Source organism: Dreissena polymorpha, chromosome 16, assembly GCF_020536995.1.
Source record: "Dreissena polymorpha isolate Duluth1 chromosome 16, UMN_Dpol_1.0, whole genome shotgun sequence".
Classification (NCBI taxonomy): Eukaryota; Metazoa; Mollusca; class Bivalvia; order Myida; family Dreissenidae; genus Dreissena; species Dreissena polymorpha.
This window is the reverse complement of record NC_068370.1, coordinates 21,303,029-21,319,734: the sequence shown is the minus strand read 5'-3', so window position 1 is coordinate 21,319,734 and position 16,706 is coordinate 21,303,029. Positions and strand designations below refer to the sequence as shown.

Genomic DNA, 16,706 nt, shown 5'->3' with positions numbered 1-16,706 from the left:
ATATATGCATGTGAGTACGTCCCTAAATGGCTGATTTGTTGCTTTTTTAATAGAGTACTGACATTCAAGTATGAGTTAAAAGTTAAGGAATATTAAATATTATGCAAATATTTTTATTTCATAAGATTTTTGTTTTTATTAAAAATATTGTTCATTTGCAAAACATAACATAGATATGATCTTTCCATATAAATGTCCTTTTGAAACATTTTAAGATAACGAGGCAATTGCTTACTTATAATTTTAAATAGTGAAACATAGATGAAATTCACTCCATATAAATGGCGTTACAAACATGATCAAACCGATAACACATTTGTACGTAATTTAACCGCTGACAGGAATACAATTATATCGCTAATGTGTTTTATTTTGCAGCTAATTGCAATCACGATCAAGATGATCACATTGATGTGAGATTCTCAAGCACAGACAAATCAAACCGACATTGCTCAATATGCATTGAACACTTTTAACTCCAGTACGACAATTGAAACTATATAACACAGAAAACAACGATTGCAAGCATAAAGTCGATCAGAACTGTGCAGGGAAAAGTATCACGAAAATGGCTCCTCATTTTGTTGACTTTTCTGTCGTTGATTGCGAAGCTTTTACCCGTGAACCACAAGAACGCTGCATTCGGTCAAAGCGTCATTTAGAATTTGATGGTTTGGAAAAGCCATCTAAACGGCGTCGCTCAGTTGGTTGCACTGATGCTGCAGAAACGCCAGTCGCGAAGGAGAGGTCGATTGAAAGCATCATTGCTGCCGTTGAGCGTTTGTCTACAGAACCTCGCCTCGTGGCCGACGGGTCACGTGAGAACACACTGCCAACGATATCAGGAAAACACAAGGATCTGAATGCCATCACACCGGAAACAATGTCACGTGTTCTGGAAGGTGCGTACGATGACAGTGTTGATCAACTGACTGTAATTGACTGCAGATATCCCTATGAGTTTGAAGGAGGACATATCAAGGGAGCTGTCAACCTCTTTACAAAGCAAGCGATTAAGGACTTTATACACAACTCCGTGACGTCATCAGAAAAGAATCACGTGCTTATTTTCCATTGCGAGTTTTCTTCCGAAAGAGGTCCGAAAATGTATCGGCATCTGAGGTCGCTGGATCGAGAAATAAATATCGACACGTACCCGAAACTGAATTTTCCCGAAATGTATCTCCTCGAAGGTGGATATAAAGCGTTTTACGAATCCGACCGCAGCCACTGTTTTCCACAGTCATACAAACCCATGTTACAAAAGGAGCATTCCGCAGATCTACGTCACTTCCGTGTTAAGTCAAAGTCCTGGGCAGCGGGAGACAATCCACGTCATCGAACATGTGCATCCGGAAATGCAACTAAACTGTGCTTTTAGGAAATGAAGAACATTACGTCATCAATACCTGTTTTCGTTAATCTTGTTATATAACATTATTTTACATATATATAAATTTGTTATTGATTGCTTTCGGATAATCAATTATTGGTTATGAATAAAACTATACAATATAAACCAAGTTTCTTTTGTTAATAGTTTCCTTCATTCAATTATATTAAGAACGGTTTATTTCTTATACAAAACTATTAACCATAGAGTGTATCAAGACTTATTATTACAATGGCGGATCTAAAACAAACGTTCTACCGTTGAAAACTGGTACCTGTGACAAAACAAGTTGTGCACAATTATGAAATTGTATATGAATTATTGATCGACATCTTCGTTTACATCATCATCACCACAAGCAACTTAAAATAATGAATACCATGAAAAATTTAACTACCGGTACATTATAAAAACTTCACCATTATTTGCATTTAACGCGTTACAACTATTACATACCGTGTCATCATTTACACATTGAACAAAACCAACAAATAATAGAAACGCTGATAGCGTAGACAGACTGTTTGCGAGTAACCGAATTCAACTATTAGGATTATATTTTTACCATCAACGTGGTTTAATTATCTTCAATTCAACAACCTGCAAATGTAGTTGTCCTGAGCGAAATATTGATAATACACGCTAATTTAAACATATAATATGTGCTGTATCTGGCTAACTACGTTTACGACGGAGGTTTATCGCACCGTTATATTGCCAGCTTATGATACTTTTGCAATTTGAAACTAAAACATGAAGCTTCTTATCACATAGTAAAAAGTATTTGACACCACTAGGAAAGATATTTAAAGTAACTTAAAGTCAAAATAAAACTTGCTATCGCGAATAATTGCATGCAAATGTAATTTAAGAGAAGTGGATGCAGCGGATTGTAATTTATGCTTGATTGGTCATTGTCAGCTCGTGTATTACTTAATTGTATGCCCGGGTATCTTTAAGTATACTTTAATCTACCCCGGGTACGGAATATATACTTATACGTACCCGGCCTATTTAGACTACACCCAAGTTTTATTCCCGCACAAAATCCGATGTCGTAAAACGCGCTACGGAATACAAAACACAATTCTCTTTGAACACATCCTGTCTCAACATGCTTTTTTGAGTATAAGTTTCGATATATATAGCGGCCATTTTACACAATATTGACATATATATGAACATAATTTATTCGAAAAAAAGCTGACAACGAACAATTTAAGGTTAGAATTCTCGGGAACGTTTCAGTGTACTTTCCGGACCCGGCACACATTTAAATATACTTAAGAGTATCCGGGGTACATTTTACAGTACCCGAACCGAAAATGACCAGTCGAGCGTAATTTACGAATAAGCGCAATCCTGTGTAGCTACCTCGAATTTCAAGTGCTGTGTAGCCTATAGATTAAAAAAAATCAAAATATGCTTGTGCTATATTGTTTATGCCCCACTTTTAAACAATATATTAAGTACATAATGATAAGCCAATAATACAAATACATATTTAATGCTTTTGTAAGAGGATATATATTTTCGAAAAAAGAAAGAAACTTACTCAGAGCAATACAAATAGTATCATTCCAGTATCATAAGCGATTTTTTTCTCGAGACATTTGTTCTAATTCACTTGATACAAGCAATTATATATAAACACATGACATGTAAAACAATAAGTAAACAATTGTTTAGAACGAGCCTGTTGTAAAGCTGTTATGACTGGCCCATTTCCTAGGTTGTATTTACTGTTTAACTGCCTGTACAAAATGTGATTTTCCTCGAAGTAGGGTTTAAGAAAACATATTATTAAATGATATATTTATATACCCGCCAACATGAACACTAATTCGTATTTACAAGATTATCACCAGGGCAATTTTCATAACATTATCGAAAAGCACAAAATAATGTGGTACAATTGCAATTGGTTGCATATTGATTTTAAAACTCTTTACAAACTAAATGTAGTAGAGAATATATCACAGTTCAATAATAAGATAAATAAATAAAGCAGGAACATATATGTGTTATATATTATTGAAAATCAATGAACTGTTTCTTGGTTTCAAATAAATAGAGAAGATATATGCATGTGAGTACGTCCCTAAATGGCTGATTTGTTGCTTTTTTAATAGAGTACTGACATTCAAGTATGAGTTAAAAGTTAAGGAATATTAAATATTATGCAAATATTTTTATTTCATAAGATTTTTGTTTTTATTAAAAATATTGTTCATTTGCAAAACATAACATAGATATGATCTTTCCATATAAATGTCCTTTTGAAACATTTTAAGATAACGAGGCAATTGCTTACTTATAATTTTAAATAGTGAAACATAGATGAAACTCACTCCATATAAATGGCGTTACAAACATGATCAAACCGATAACACCTTTGTACGTAATTTAACCGCTGACAGGAATACAATTATATCGCTAATGTGTTTTATTTTGCAGCTAATTGCAATCACGATCAAGATGATCGCATTGATGTGAGATTCTCAAGCACAGACAAATCAAACCGACATTGCTCAATATGCATTGAACACTTTTAACTCCAGTACGACAATTGAAACTATATAACACAGATAACAACGATTGCAAGCATAAATTCGATCAGAACTGTGCAGGGAAAAGTATCACGAAAATGGCTCCTCATTTTGTTGACTTTTCTGTCGTTGATTGCGAAGCTTTTACTCGTGAACCACAAGAACGCTGCATTCGGTCAAAGCGTCATTTAGAATTTGATGGTTTGGAAAAGCCATCTAAACGGCGTCGCTCAGTTGGTTGCACTGATGCAGCAGAAACGCCAGTCGCGAAGGAGAGGTCGATTGAAAGCATCATTGCTGCCGTTGAGCGTTTGTCTACAGAACCTCGCCTCGTGGCCGACGGGTCACGTGAGAACACACTGCCAACGATATCAGGAAAACACAAGGATCTGAATGCTATCACACCGGAAACAATGTCACGTGTTCTGGAAGGTGCGTACGATGACAGTGTTGATCAACTGACTGTAATTGACTGCAGATATCCCTATGAGTTTGAAGGAGGACATATCAAGGGAGCTGTCAACCTCTTTACAAAGCAAGCGATTAAGGACTTCATACACAACTCCGTGACGTCATCAGAAAAGAATCACGTGCTTATTTTCCATTGCGAGTTTTCTTCCGAAAGAGGTCCGAAAATGTATCGGCATCTGAGGTCGCTGGATCGAGAAATAAATATCGACACGTACCCGAAACTGAATTTTCCCGAAATGTATCTCCTCGAAGGTGGATATAAAGCGTTTTACGAATCCGACCGCAGCCACTGTTTTCCACAGTCATACAAACCCATGTTACAAAAGGAGCATTCCGCAGATCTACGTCACTTCCGTATTAAGTCAAAGTCCTGGGCAGCGGGAGACAATCCACGTCATCGAACATGTGCATCCGGAAATGCAACTAAACTGTGCTTTTAGGAAATGAAGAACATTACGTCATCAATACCTGTTTTCGTTATTCTTGTTATATAACATTATTTTACATATATATAAATTTGTTATTGATTGCTTTCGGATAATCAATTATTAGTTATGAATAAAACTATACAATATAAACCAAGCTTCTTTTGTTTATAGTTTCCTTCATTCAATTATATTAAAAACGGTTTATTTCTTATACAAAGCTATTAACCATAGAGTGTATCAAGACTTATTATTACAATGGCGGACCTAAAACAAACGTTCTACCGTTGAAAACTGGTACCTGTGACAAAACAAGCTGTGCACAATTTTGAAATTTTATATGAATTATTGATCGACATCTTCGTTTGCATCATCATCATCACCACAAGCAACTTAAAATAATGAATACCATGAAAAATTTAACTACCGGTACATTATAAAATCTTCAACATTATTTGCATTTAAAGCGTTACAACTATTACATACCGTGTCGTGGTTTACACATTGAACAAAACCAACAAATAACATAAACGCTGATAGCGTAGACAGACTATTTGCGAGTAACAGGATTCAACTATTAGGATTATATTTTTACCATCAACATGGTTTAATTATCTTCACTTCAACAACCTGCAAATGTAGTTGTCCTGAGCGAAATATTGATAATACACGCTAATTTAAACATATAATATGTGTTGTATCTGGCTAACTACGTTGACGACGGAAGTTTATCGCACCGTTATATTGCCAGCTTATGATACTTTTGCAATTTGAAACTAAAACATGAAGCTTCTTATCACATAGTAAAAAGAAGTTGACACCACTAGGAAAGATATTTGAAGTAACTTAAAGTCAAAATAAAACTTGCTATCGCGAATAATTGCATGCAAATGTAATTAAAGAGAAGTGGATGCAGCGGATTGTAATTTATGCTTGATTGGTCATTGTCAGCTCGGGTATTACTTAAATGTATGCCCGGGTACCTTTAAGAATACTTTAATCTACCCCGGGTACGGAATATATACTTATACGTACCCGGCCTATTTAGACTACACCCGAGTTTTATTCCCGCACAAAATCCGATGTCGTAAAACGCTCTACGGAATACAAAACACAATTCTCTTTGAACACATCCTGTCTCAACATGCTTTTTTGAGTATAAGTTTCGATAAATATAGCGGCCATTTTACACAATATTGACATATATATGAACATAATTTATTCGAAAAAAAGCTGACAACGAACAATTTAAGGTTAGAATTCTCGGGAACGTTTCAGTATACTTTCCGTACCCGGCACACATTTAAATATACTTAAGAGAATTCGGGGTACATTTTACAGTACCCGAACCGAAAATGACCAGTCGAGCGTAATTTACGAATAAGCGCAATCCTGTGTAGCTACCTCGAATTTCAAGTGCTGTGTAGCCTATAGATTAAAAAAAAATCAAAATATGCTTGTGCTATATTGTTTTTGCCCCACTTTTAAACAATATATTAAGTACATAATGATAAGCCAATAATACAAATACATATTTAATGCTTTTGTAAGAGGCATGACATGTAAAACAATAAGTAAACAATTGTTTTGAACGAGCCTGTTGTAAAGCTGTAATGACTGGCCCATTTCCTAGGTTGTATTTACTGTTTAACTGCCTGTACAAAAATGTGATTTTCCTCGAAGTAGGGTTTTAGAAAACACATTATTTTTTAATTATATATTTATATACCCGCCAACATCAACACTAATTCGTATTTACAAGATTATCGCCATGGCCATTTTCATAACATTATCGAAAAGCACAAAATAATGTAATACAATTGCAATTGGTTGCATATTGATTTTAAAACTCTTAACAAATTAAATGTAGTAGAGAATATATCACAGTTCACTAATAAGATAAAATAAATAAAGCAAGAACAAATAAGTGTTATATATTATTGAAAATCAATGAATTATATATTGGTTTCAAATAAATAGAGAAGATATATGCATGTGAGTACGTCCCTAAATGGCTGATTTGTTGCTTTTTTAATAGAGTACTGACATTCAAGTATGAGTTAAAAGTTAAGGAATATTAAATATTATGCAAATATTTTTATTTCATAAGATTTTTGTTTTTATTAAAAATATTGTTCATTTGCAAAACATAACATAGATATGATCTTTCCATATAAATGTCCCTTTGAAACATTTTAAGATAACGATGCAATTGCTTACTTATAATTTTAAATAGTGAAACATAGATGAAACTCACTCCATATAAATGGTGTTACAAACATGATCAAACCGATAACACCTTTGTACGTAATTTAACCGCTGACAGGAATACAATTATATCGCTAATGTGTTTTATTTTGCAGCTAATTGCAATCACGATCAAGATGATCACATTGATGTGAGATTCTCAAGCACAGACAAATCAAACCGACATTGCTCAATATGCATTGAACACTTTTAACTCCAGTACGACAATTGAAACTATATAACACAGAAAACAACGATTGCAAGCATAAAATCGATCAGAACTGTGCAGGGAAAAGTATCACGAAAATGGCTCCTCATTTTGTTGACTTTTCTGTCGTTGATTGCGAAGCTTTTACTCGTGAACCACAAGAACGCTGCATTCGGTCAAAGCGTCATTTAGAATTTGATGGTTTGGAAAAGCCATCTAAACGGCGTCGCTCAGTTGGTTGCACTGATGCTGCAGAAACGCCAGTCGCGAAGGAGAGGTCGATTGAAAGCATCATTGCTGCCGTTGAGCGTTTGTCTACAGAACCTCGCCTCGTGGCCGACGGGTCACGTGAGAACACACTGCCAACGATATCAGGAAAACACAAGGATCTGAATGCCATCACACCGGAAACAATGTCACGTGTTCTGGAAGGTGCGTACGATGACAGTGTTGATCAACTGACTGTAATTGACTGCAGATATCCCTATGAGTTTGAAGGAGGACATATCAAGGGAGCTGTCAACCTCTTTACAAAGCAAGCGATTAAGGACTTCATACACAACTCCGTGACGTCATCAGAAAAGAATCACGTGCTTATTTTCCATTGCGAGTTTTCTTCCGAAAGAGGTCCGAAAATGTATCGGCATCTGAGGTCGCTGGATCGAGAAATAAATATCGACTCGTACCCGAAACTGAATTTTCCCGAAATGTATCTCCTCGAAGGTGGATATAAAGCGTTCTACGAATCCGAGCGCAGCCACTGTTTTCCACAGTCATACAAACCCATGTTACAAAAGGAGCATTCCGCAGATCTACGTCACTTTCGTATTAAGTCAAAGTCCTGGGCAGCGGGAGACAATCCACTTCATCGAACATGTGCATCCGGAAATGCAACTAAACTGTGCTTTTAGGAAATGAAGAACATTACGTCATCAATACCTGTTTTCGTTATTCTTGTTATATAACATTATTTTACATATATATAAATTTGTTATTGATTGCTTTCGGATAATCAATTATTAGTTATGAATAAAACTATACAATATAAACCAAGCTTCTTTTGTTTATAGTTTCCTTCATTCAATTATATTAAAAACGGATTATTTCTTATACAAAACTATTAACCATAGAGTGTATCAAGACTTATTATTACAATGGCGGACCTAAAACAAACGTTCTACCGTTGAAAACTGGTAACTGTGACAAAACAAGCTGTGCACAATTTTGAAATTTTATATGAATTATTGATCGACATCTTCGTTTACATCATCATTACCACAAGCAACTTAAAATAATGAATACCATGAAAAATTTAACTACCGGTACATTATAAAATCTTCAACATTATTTGCATTTAAAGCGTTACAACTATTACATACCGTGTCGTGGTTTACACATTGAACAAAACCAACAAATAATAGAAACGCTGATAGCGTAGACAGACTGTTTGCGAGTAACAGGATTCAACTATTAGGATTATATTTTTACCATCAACATGGTTTAATTATCTTCACTTCAACAACCTGCAAATGTAGTTGTCCTGAGCGAAATATTGATAATACACGCTAATTTAAACATATACATGTAATATGTGTTGTATCTGGCTAACTACGTTGACGACGGAAGTTTATCGCACCGTTATATTGCCAGCTTATTGAATTTGCAATTTGAAACTAAAACATGAAGCTTCTTATCACATAGTAAAAAGTATTTGACACCACTAGGAAAGATATTTGAAGTAACTTAAAGTCAAAATAAAACTTGCTATCGCGAATAATTGCATGCAAATGTAATTAAAGAGAAGTGGATGCAGCGGATTGTAATTTATGTTTGATTGGTCATTGTCAGCTTGGGTACTACTTAAATGTATGCCCGGGTACCCTTAAGTATACTTTAATCTACCCCGGGTACGGAATATATACTTATACGTACCCGGCCTATAAAGACAACTTGCTATCGCGAATAATTGCATGCTTATTTATTTAAAGAGAAGTGGATGCAGCGGATTGTAATTTATGCTCGATTGGTCTTTGTAAGCCCGGGTACTACTTAAATGTTTTCCCAGGTACCTTTAAATGTACTTTAATCTACCTCGGGTACGGAATATATACTTATACGTACCCGGCCTATTTAGAATGCACCCGAATTTTATTCCCGCACAAAATCCGATGTCGTAAAACGCGCTACGGAATACAAAACACAATTCTCTTTGAACAAAACCTGCCTCAACATTCTTTTTTGAGTATGAGTTTCGAAAAATATAGCGGCCATTTTACACAGTATTGACATATATATGAACATAATTTATTCGAAAAAAAAATGACAACGACCAATTTAAGGCTAGAATTCTCGGGTACGTTTTATTATACTTTCCGCACCCGGCACACATTTAAATATACTCATGAGTATGTATCCGGGGTATATTTAAGTAGTACCCGAGCCGACAATGACCAGTCGAGCGTAATTTACGAATAAGCGCAATCCGGTGTAGCTACCTCGATTTTCAAGTGCTGTGTAGCCTATAGATTAAAAAAAATCAAAATATGCGTGTGATTTATTGTTAATGTCTCACTTAAAAATAATATATAAAGTACATAATGATAAGCCAATAATATAAATATATAATAAATGCTTCGGTAGGAGGAAATATATATTATCGAAATAAGTAAGAAACTGACTTAGCGCAATAGAAATAGTATTATTCCAGTATCATATGCGGGTTTTTTCAAGACTCATTTGTTATAATTCACTTCATACAAACAATGATATATAAACACACGGCATGTAAAACAATAAGTAAACAATTGTTTAGAACGTGCCTGCTGTAACGCTGTAATGACTGGTACATTTCCTGTGTTGTAATTACTGACTGTTTAACTGACTGTACAAAAATGTAATTGTCCGCGAAGTAGTGCTTTTGAAAACACACGCTGAAAGGATATATTTATAAACCCGCCAACATGAAACCTTATTCGTATTTAAAAGATTATCAATAAGGACATTTGAAAATCAATTAAAAAATATATCTTGGTTTAAAATAAATAGAGTAGATATATGCGTGTGAGTACGTCCCTTAATGACTGTTTCTTGCTTTTTTAATAGAGTACTGACATTCAAGTATGAGTTTAGAGTTAATGCATTGTAAATATTTTGCAAATACTTTTATTTCATAAGATTTTTGTTTTATTAAAAATATATTTCATTTGCAAAACTGTTAACTTAGATGATCTTTCCATATAAGTGTCCTTTTGAAACATTTTAAGATAACGAGGCGATTGCTTACTTATAATTTTATGTAGTGAAAACATGGATGATATTCACTCCATATAAATGGCGTTACAAACATGATCAAACCGATAACACTTTTGTACTTTATTTAACCGCTGACAGGAATACAATTGTATCGCTTATGTGTTTTATAAAATGTGATTAAAGAAAAGGCAAAAAAAATCGGACCATGCTATGTTTCAAGCACCCAAAAGTAAACAACGTAGCCCAATCGTTATACATCGACTATCTCCGGAATCCTCTGTAAGAATTTATTTATGCAATAAATCGTTTGCTGTTCCAAGGTGCAACTTAACCGTTAAACAGTGTGGTTTGATATTTTGTAAAGTTATATAGTGCGCAGGTGCAAACCGTACTTCCGTTATCAAGTTGTTACTCGAATAAACCAAAATAAAGCTTATTTTGTAGATTACAAACGGATACACGTGCTTATGAATAGTGTTTTGTATGTATAAAGTTTGCAGTATGATAATAATAATCATGTTTGCATCAAATTAAAGTTTAAAACCTGTTGACACTGGTAATATTTACTATTTATTTGCTGTTGCCATAAACGCCTTTCATTATTTACTAACATCAATTGTTGATGATGTGATAATACTTCACGTTTAAGCACTATAGAAATGTTTAACTGACACAATACACCATAACCTGATCGTTGATGAATGTTGTGATTGGATCAATTAACTGACATATGTAAAATGAATACTGGTATGCAAATTGCTATTGCAACAAATGTTTTCCCACAAAATATATTTAAGTGTGACAGTTACTAAAGAATATCAATATATATTGACACAAAACACACATTTACAATAGTTAGGAATCAACAAAGTACTTAAAAACAATATTACACAATGCAACAGGAATCAACAAAGTACTTTAAAACAACATTACACAATGCAACAGAATCACTTTTAGAAGCACAAAGCAATTATCAGAGCTAAGAAACATTCAATTACAAATATTTTGTGCAGTGCTCCAGCTAGGCCTAAATTGCAGGGTTTCATTACTTTTTGAGCCAACAGGCCAAAATGTGAAACCAACAGGCCTTCTAGGGAGGTTCCGGGGCATGCTTCCCTGGAAAATTTTAAAATTGAGCACTTGATTTCCTGCATTTTGGGCCGTTTTATGGCTATTTTAATGGTCAACAAGGCACTTACATTTGAGCATGTTTTGTGCATTTTATGAATTTTAGCTTTTTTAACTAACAACAGATAAATGAAAAAAGCTCTTTATTTCTTTTGTAAAATTTTAACTCATATAAAATGCGATTTTTCACAAATAAAGTGTATCATAATTCGAATAAATACGACTTTTGGATACGTAATTGCACTCTATTTTTAGGGTCAATTTTTACGATTTTGACGTTTTTTTTTTGCACAATGTTCCAATTGGGACATTTTATTCTCATAAGGAAAAACTTCCATTTTGGATTGGGAATGGGGCCTAAATTCGGCCCTACATGAATGGGGAAAAGGCCTGATCGTCCATCTACAATGCACATTTTGCGTGACACTTCTAGTTTGAAACGTAACTGAATTAAAACAAACTTTCACAACAACAAAAACTTTGCATTAACACAAAGAATGCAAGCAATTAGGAACAAAAATTCACCATGTAATGAAAAGAATGTCAAAATATTTGACTGATTTTTGACCGATCCCAATTTGCACCTTTTCATTGTTGTTGTTGTTGTAATGCGTTTAGGGAGATAATCAAGAGAGGTCTTTGCTTAATAGCAAAAAGGAGCAAAATTACCAAAAAGACACGCAAATTTCGAAAAGTCAATTGCCGATTTTCCAAATCTGAGCGATTTTCAACCGGCCAAAATCTGATTTTAAACGGTCGATTTGGCCAGCGGCTGGCTCTTATTGAGAACCCTGCATATGATAATTAATAAATCTCTTATTACATTGTAATTTATTTATTCCTCATTGTAGACATTATATTTGAATGGGTTAATAATAATGGGAATAATATATTCCATTAATAATCTAACAATTATTAATAACATATAAATTAACATGCAACAGGAAGCATTCCAGTAACGCCCGCGCGCTTGTAAGTGCCCTTTTGACAGAAAAGCCCCCCCCAGCCCCTTTAAAAATTCTAGCTGGAGCACTAATTTTTGGGTAATGAAATTATATGACAAATCAAAATTTACTTACACATGTAGAAAGAACTGGCCACAAAAATATATTAACATATATAAATCAATATTAACGGTAAATTTGAAAGGAAAAAAAATACTGTTCATGCCTGATTACATGTATCTGAGATGCAGAACGTATTTTCATTAAACAGGACAAAAGATCAACTCAAAATACAGTAGCAGTGTAAATTTGAAACTACAATTTTGTAATGTTGTGTTAACATTAAAATTGAGTAGTGTGTTTCTGATAACAAATTTTATCAAGATTGTTCATCACAAAAGTAATAGTTTTGTGTCATTGATTCCATGTTAATTTGTTGAAATGCTTTACATGTTGAAAAAAATTATAATGCCCCCCTTTGAAGAAGAAGGGGTATATTGTTTTGCACATGTCGGTCCGTCCGTATGTCCGTCCGTCCACCAGATGATTTCCGGATGATAACTCAAGAACGCTTAGGCCTAGGATCATGAAACTTCGTAGGTACATTGATCATCACTTGCAGATGGCCCCTATTGATTTTGAGGTCACTAGGTCAAAGGTCAAGGTCACGGTGACCGGAAATAGTAAAATGGTTTCCGGATGATAACTCAAGAATGCTTATGCCTAGGATCATGAAACTTCATAGGTACATTGATCATGACTCGCAGATGACCCCTATTGATTTTTAGGTCACTAGGTCAAAGGTCAAGGTCACGGTGACCCAAAATAGTAAATGGTTTCCGGATGATAACTCAAGAACGTTTTTGCATAGGATCATGAAACTTCATAGGTACATTGATCATGACTGGCAGATGACAGCCATTGATATTCAGGTCACTAGGTCAAAGGTCAAGGTCACAGTGCCAAAAAACGTATTCACACAATGGTTGCCACTACAACTGACAGCCCATATGGGGGGCATGCATGTTTTACAAACAGCCCTTGTTTAAAAATAGAATGCAAATCAAATGCACAATGTCCATGAGGTTTACACCCAGTTGCTATGATGCCATCATCAGTGTCTTAAGTCACCGGCCACGATATTATACTGAACGGACCAAGTACATGTAGTGTGGTAGGTACAACAAAGCCAACAAACAGCCACAAAATCCCTGAAATTATTGTCTGATAGTGACACTTTGTTATTCACCCATTACTGATTCACAACTGTTTACATCTTTATTACAGTTAAATGGTATAATAAATTGATCAGAAGACTATTTTGTCCTTAATTGTTCTTATTATATTATATTAAATTGACCAATAATATAAGTTAATGTACATTCTATGGAAACAAGTACTCTTATATTATCTGTAAAGTAGTTCGAAACTAATTTTATCATTTAAACTTGTTTATTAAAATCAACAAATTACCATTACCGGTAATCATCATCACTCACTCTTTTTTTTAAATTCTGACTTAAATGTTTTGTATTTTGTCCATATATTAGAAGCACCAGATTATAAGACACAGACAACTTTTGTCTGGTAAAAAGTTGCATCATATATCCCGAAAAATTTGGCAATATATGTATTAAAGCTTCGTATTGTAGTTAGTTGTGCTCTTAGACTTGCAACAGACAGTCTGGAATGCTTGTCTAAAAATGTGGCTATAGTTGTTAAAATTTGACTACAAAAATCCATTTGACAAAAAGGTTGGCTACAGAAATGTTTGAGCCAGGAAGAACCGTCCGGCCGGCACTTTAGTGTCCGGAGCCATATCTTGGAAGTTCTTTGGTGGATTTCATTTAAACTTGGTATGAGTATATATATGCATAAGAGGATGATGCACGCCAAATGGCATTGTACACCATCTGTTAAAAACAGACTTATGGCCCTTTGTATCTTGAAAAAATGCTTTTTAGTGTCCGGAGCCATATCTTGGAAGTTCTTTGGCGGATTTCATTGAAACTTGGTATGAGTATATATATGCATAAGAGGATGATGCACGCCAAATGGCATTGTACACCATCTGTTAAAAACAGACTTATGACCCTTTGTATCTTGAAAAAATGCTTTTTACTATAGGCACTTTTGTGTCCGGAGCCATATCTTGGAAGTGCTTTGGCGGATTTCATTTAAACTTGGTATGAGTATATATGCATAAGAAGATGATGCACGCCAAATGGCATTGTACACCATCTATTAAAAACAGACTTATGGCCCTTTGTATCTTGAAAAAATGCTTTTTACTATAGGCATTTTTGTGTCCGGAGCCATATCTTGGAAGCGCTTTGGCGGATTTCTTTGAAACTTGGTATGAATATATTCCCGTGCCAGAGGCGGAGGGATATTGTTTTGGCGTTGTCCGTCAGTCCGGCTGTCCGTCCTGCACTTTTGTGTCCGGAGCCATATCTTAGAAATGCTTTGGCAGATTTCATTTAAACTTGATATGAGTATATACAAAGCATATGTTGCGGGGGATACCTTGGGCCTTTCAGGCCCTCTTGTTTATTTTGATAATGTGTAAAACAGTATAGTGTAGCTACTGTGCTGACAACACACATGTGAGTTTTAGCAACAATTTTTTCCATTTAGCAATGCCGTATGCTTAAAAGGTTTTTGATCTAAAGTTAGCTTTAAAACCCAAAAACATTATTGTTCAGTGTATGGGTCTTGAAACCTCAACGACTGGAACACTTGCATGTTGATTTACATGTACTAACTGATATAACCAGAATAATGGATGTTCTTACACGTGCAGGTTACCTTCCTGCCATTAAACTTATTAAAAGAGCTAGTCCAGACACTCGTGCCTTTTTCTCATGACTCCACTAAAGAAAACCAGGGGATAAAGTGTGCTGGTACAGGGCTGTAACCCACCACTACCGGAACACTATGCTAGTACTGTGATCTACTAGCTGGTTCTTACCCACACACATTTCAGTCCATTTTAAAAATCAGATAGCATCACATGTCATTGAAAATGACAGTCCTATCAGAAAATAAATCCCAAAATGCAATTTTTTTTAAAGATTTTAAAAGGAAACCTGGGTAAAAAGGTTCAAGGTTCGGCTTCCAAGAGTTAGGGAAGATCGGTATGACTGACCGACAAACGATTTTGGATCACTTTATTTTAATTTGTAGAAAAAGCGCTCGGAAGTGACGTAAATTTCAACAACAATTTCAGCCTGTTTTTCATTAGGGTCAAATTACCATACCTGTTTTGGGAGCATAAATAATACCATATTTGAGTAAAATATCGATTTGGATCACATTAATACAATAAATCATGTTGAAAGACTACATAATTAAAAAATAATGATAATAATAATAAACCACAAATAATCCAAGCTCAACTGAACAAAAAGAGATTTTTCAGACTTTTGTCAAATTGTAAGTAGACCGATATGGAATGCAACATTTAAGTTTTGGAAGTGATTTGCTGTTATAGTTTAGTCAGACTGACAGAGACTGATTTCTCGAACACTGGTATCCATCCACATCAATAGTCCTGTCAGCTTATCCCCTTACACAACACGTCTTTATGTTTGTCAATTACATTTTGAACTAAAATGTGTCTCAAATCTTTAAAAGTTTTGCTGCAATGTTTTCTTGGCATCTGCATAGATTTTGTTAAAATGTATTACAGGTTTGACAATGGGAACTCTGGTTGAGACAGACATTGACCAGTTTATCAAAGGACACAAACAGAAACTGCAGGAGGAACGCAATCATCTCAACAGCTACCCTGTATGCTTTAAATATTTATAATTGTTTATCTTAAATAAATTTTGTTTTATAATATGTTAACATTTGATTGGTCCCCAAAAAGAAGGGACATTTATGTCATGACACATTTATAAAATACATGTCAGGACTTTTTCTTTCATAGGGATGATGCCCTTGGCATAGTCCTCATTTTTTTTGGGGGGGGGGGAATAGTATTATTTGTAACATTTTGGGGAATATATTTATGTTAAAGGCATTAAAAATCATGTGGTAATCATTAATTTTGGATATTAACTGTATGAATTGGAAGAATTTCTT

At 34.7% G+C, this 16,706-nt stretch overlaps 4 protein-coding genes across 10 annotated transcripts in view; all 4 read left to right on the top strand.

Moving 5' to 3' along the window:
• Positions 1-568: 568 nt before the first annotated feature.
• On the top strand, positions 569-1,381 carry LOC127861706 (M-phase inducer phosphatase-like). The gene has a single exon (XM_052400392.1). The coding sequence runs from the start codon at positions 569-571 to the stop codon at positions 1,379-1,381; it is 813 nt and encodes a 270-aa protein (XP_052256352.1).
• Positions 1,382-4,040: 2,659 nt separating this feature from the next.
• On the top strand, positions 4,041-4,853 carry LOC127861705 (M-phase inducer phosphatase-like). Its single transcript, XM_052400391.1, has one exon. It carries the CDS (start codon positions 4,041-4,043, stop codon positions 4,851-4,853), a length of 813 nt encoding a protein of 270 aa, XP_052256351.1.
• A 2,538-nt stretch (positions 4,854-7,391) lies between these two features.
• On the top strand, positions 7,392-8,204 carry LOC127861704 (M-phase inducer phosphatase-like). The gene has a single exon (XM_052400390.1). The coding sequence runs from the start codon at positions 7,392-7,394 to the stop codon at positions 8,202-8,204; it is 813 nt and encodes a 270-aa protein (XP_052256350.1).
• A 2,694-nt stretch (positions 8,205-10,898) lies between these two features.
• Positions 10,899-16,706, top strand: part of LOC127861575 (centrosome and spindle pole associated protein 1-like) — a 152,112-nt gene continuing 146,304 nt past the window's right edge. For all 7 annotated transcript variants that reach the window (XM_052400174.1, XM_052400180.1, XM_052400175.1 and 4 more), the window contains exons 1-2: positions 10,899-11,026; positions 16,309-16,409. In XM_052400174.1, the coding sequence (XP_052256134.1) occupies positions 16,317-16,409 (93 nt within the window). In that variant the 5' untranslated portion in view covers positions 10,899-11,026; positions 16,309-16,316. The remainder of the gene's footprint in view (positions 11,027-16,308; positions 16,410-16,706) is intronic.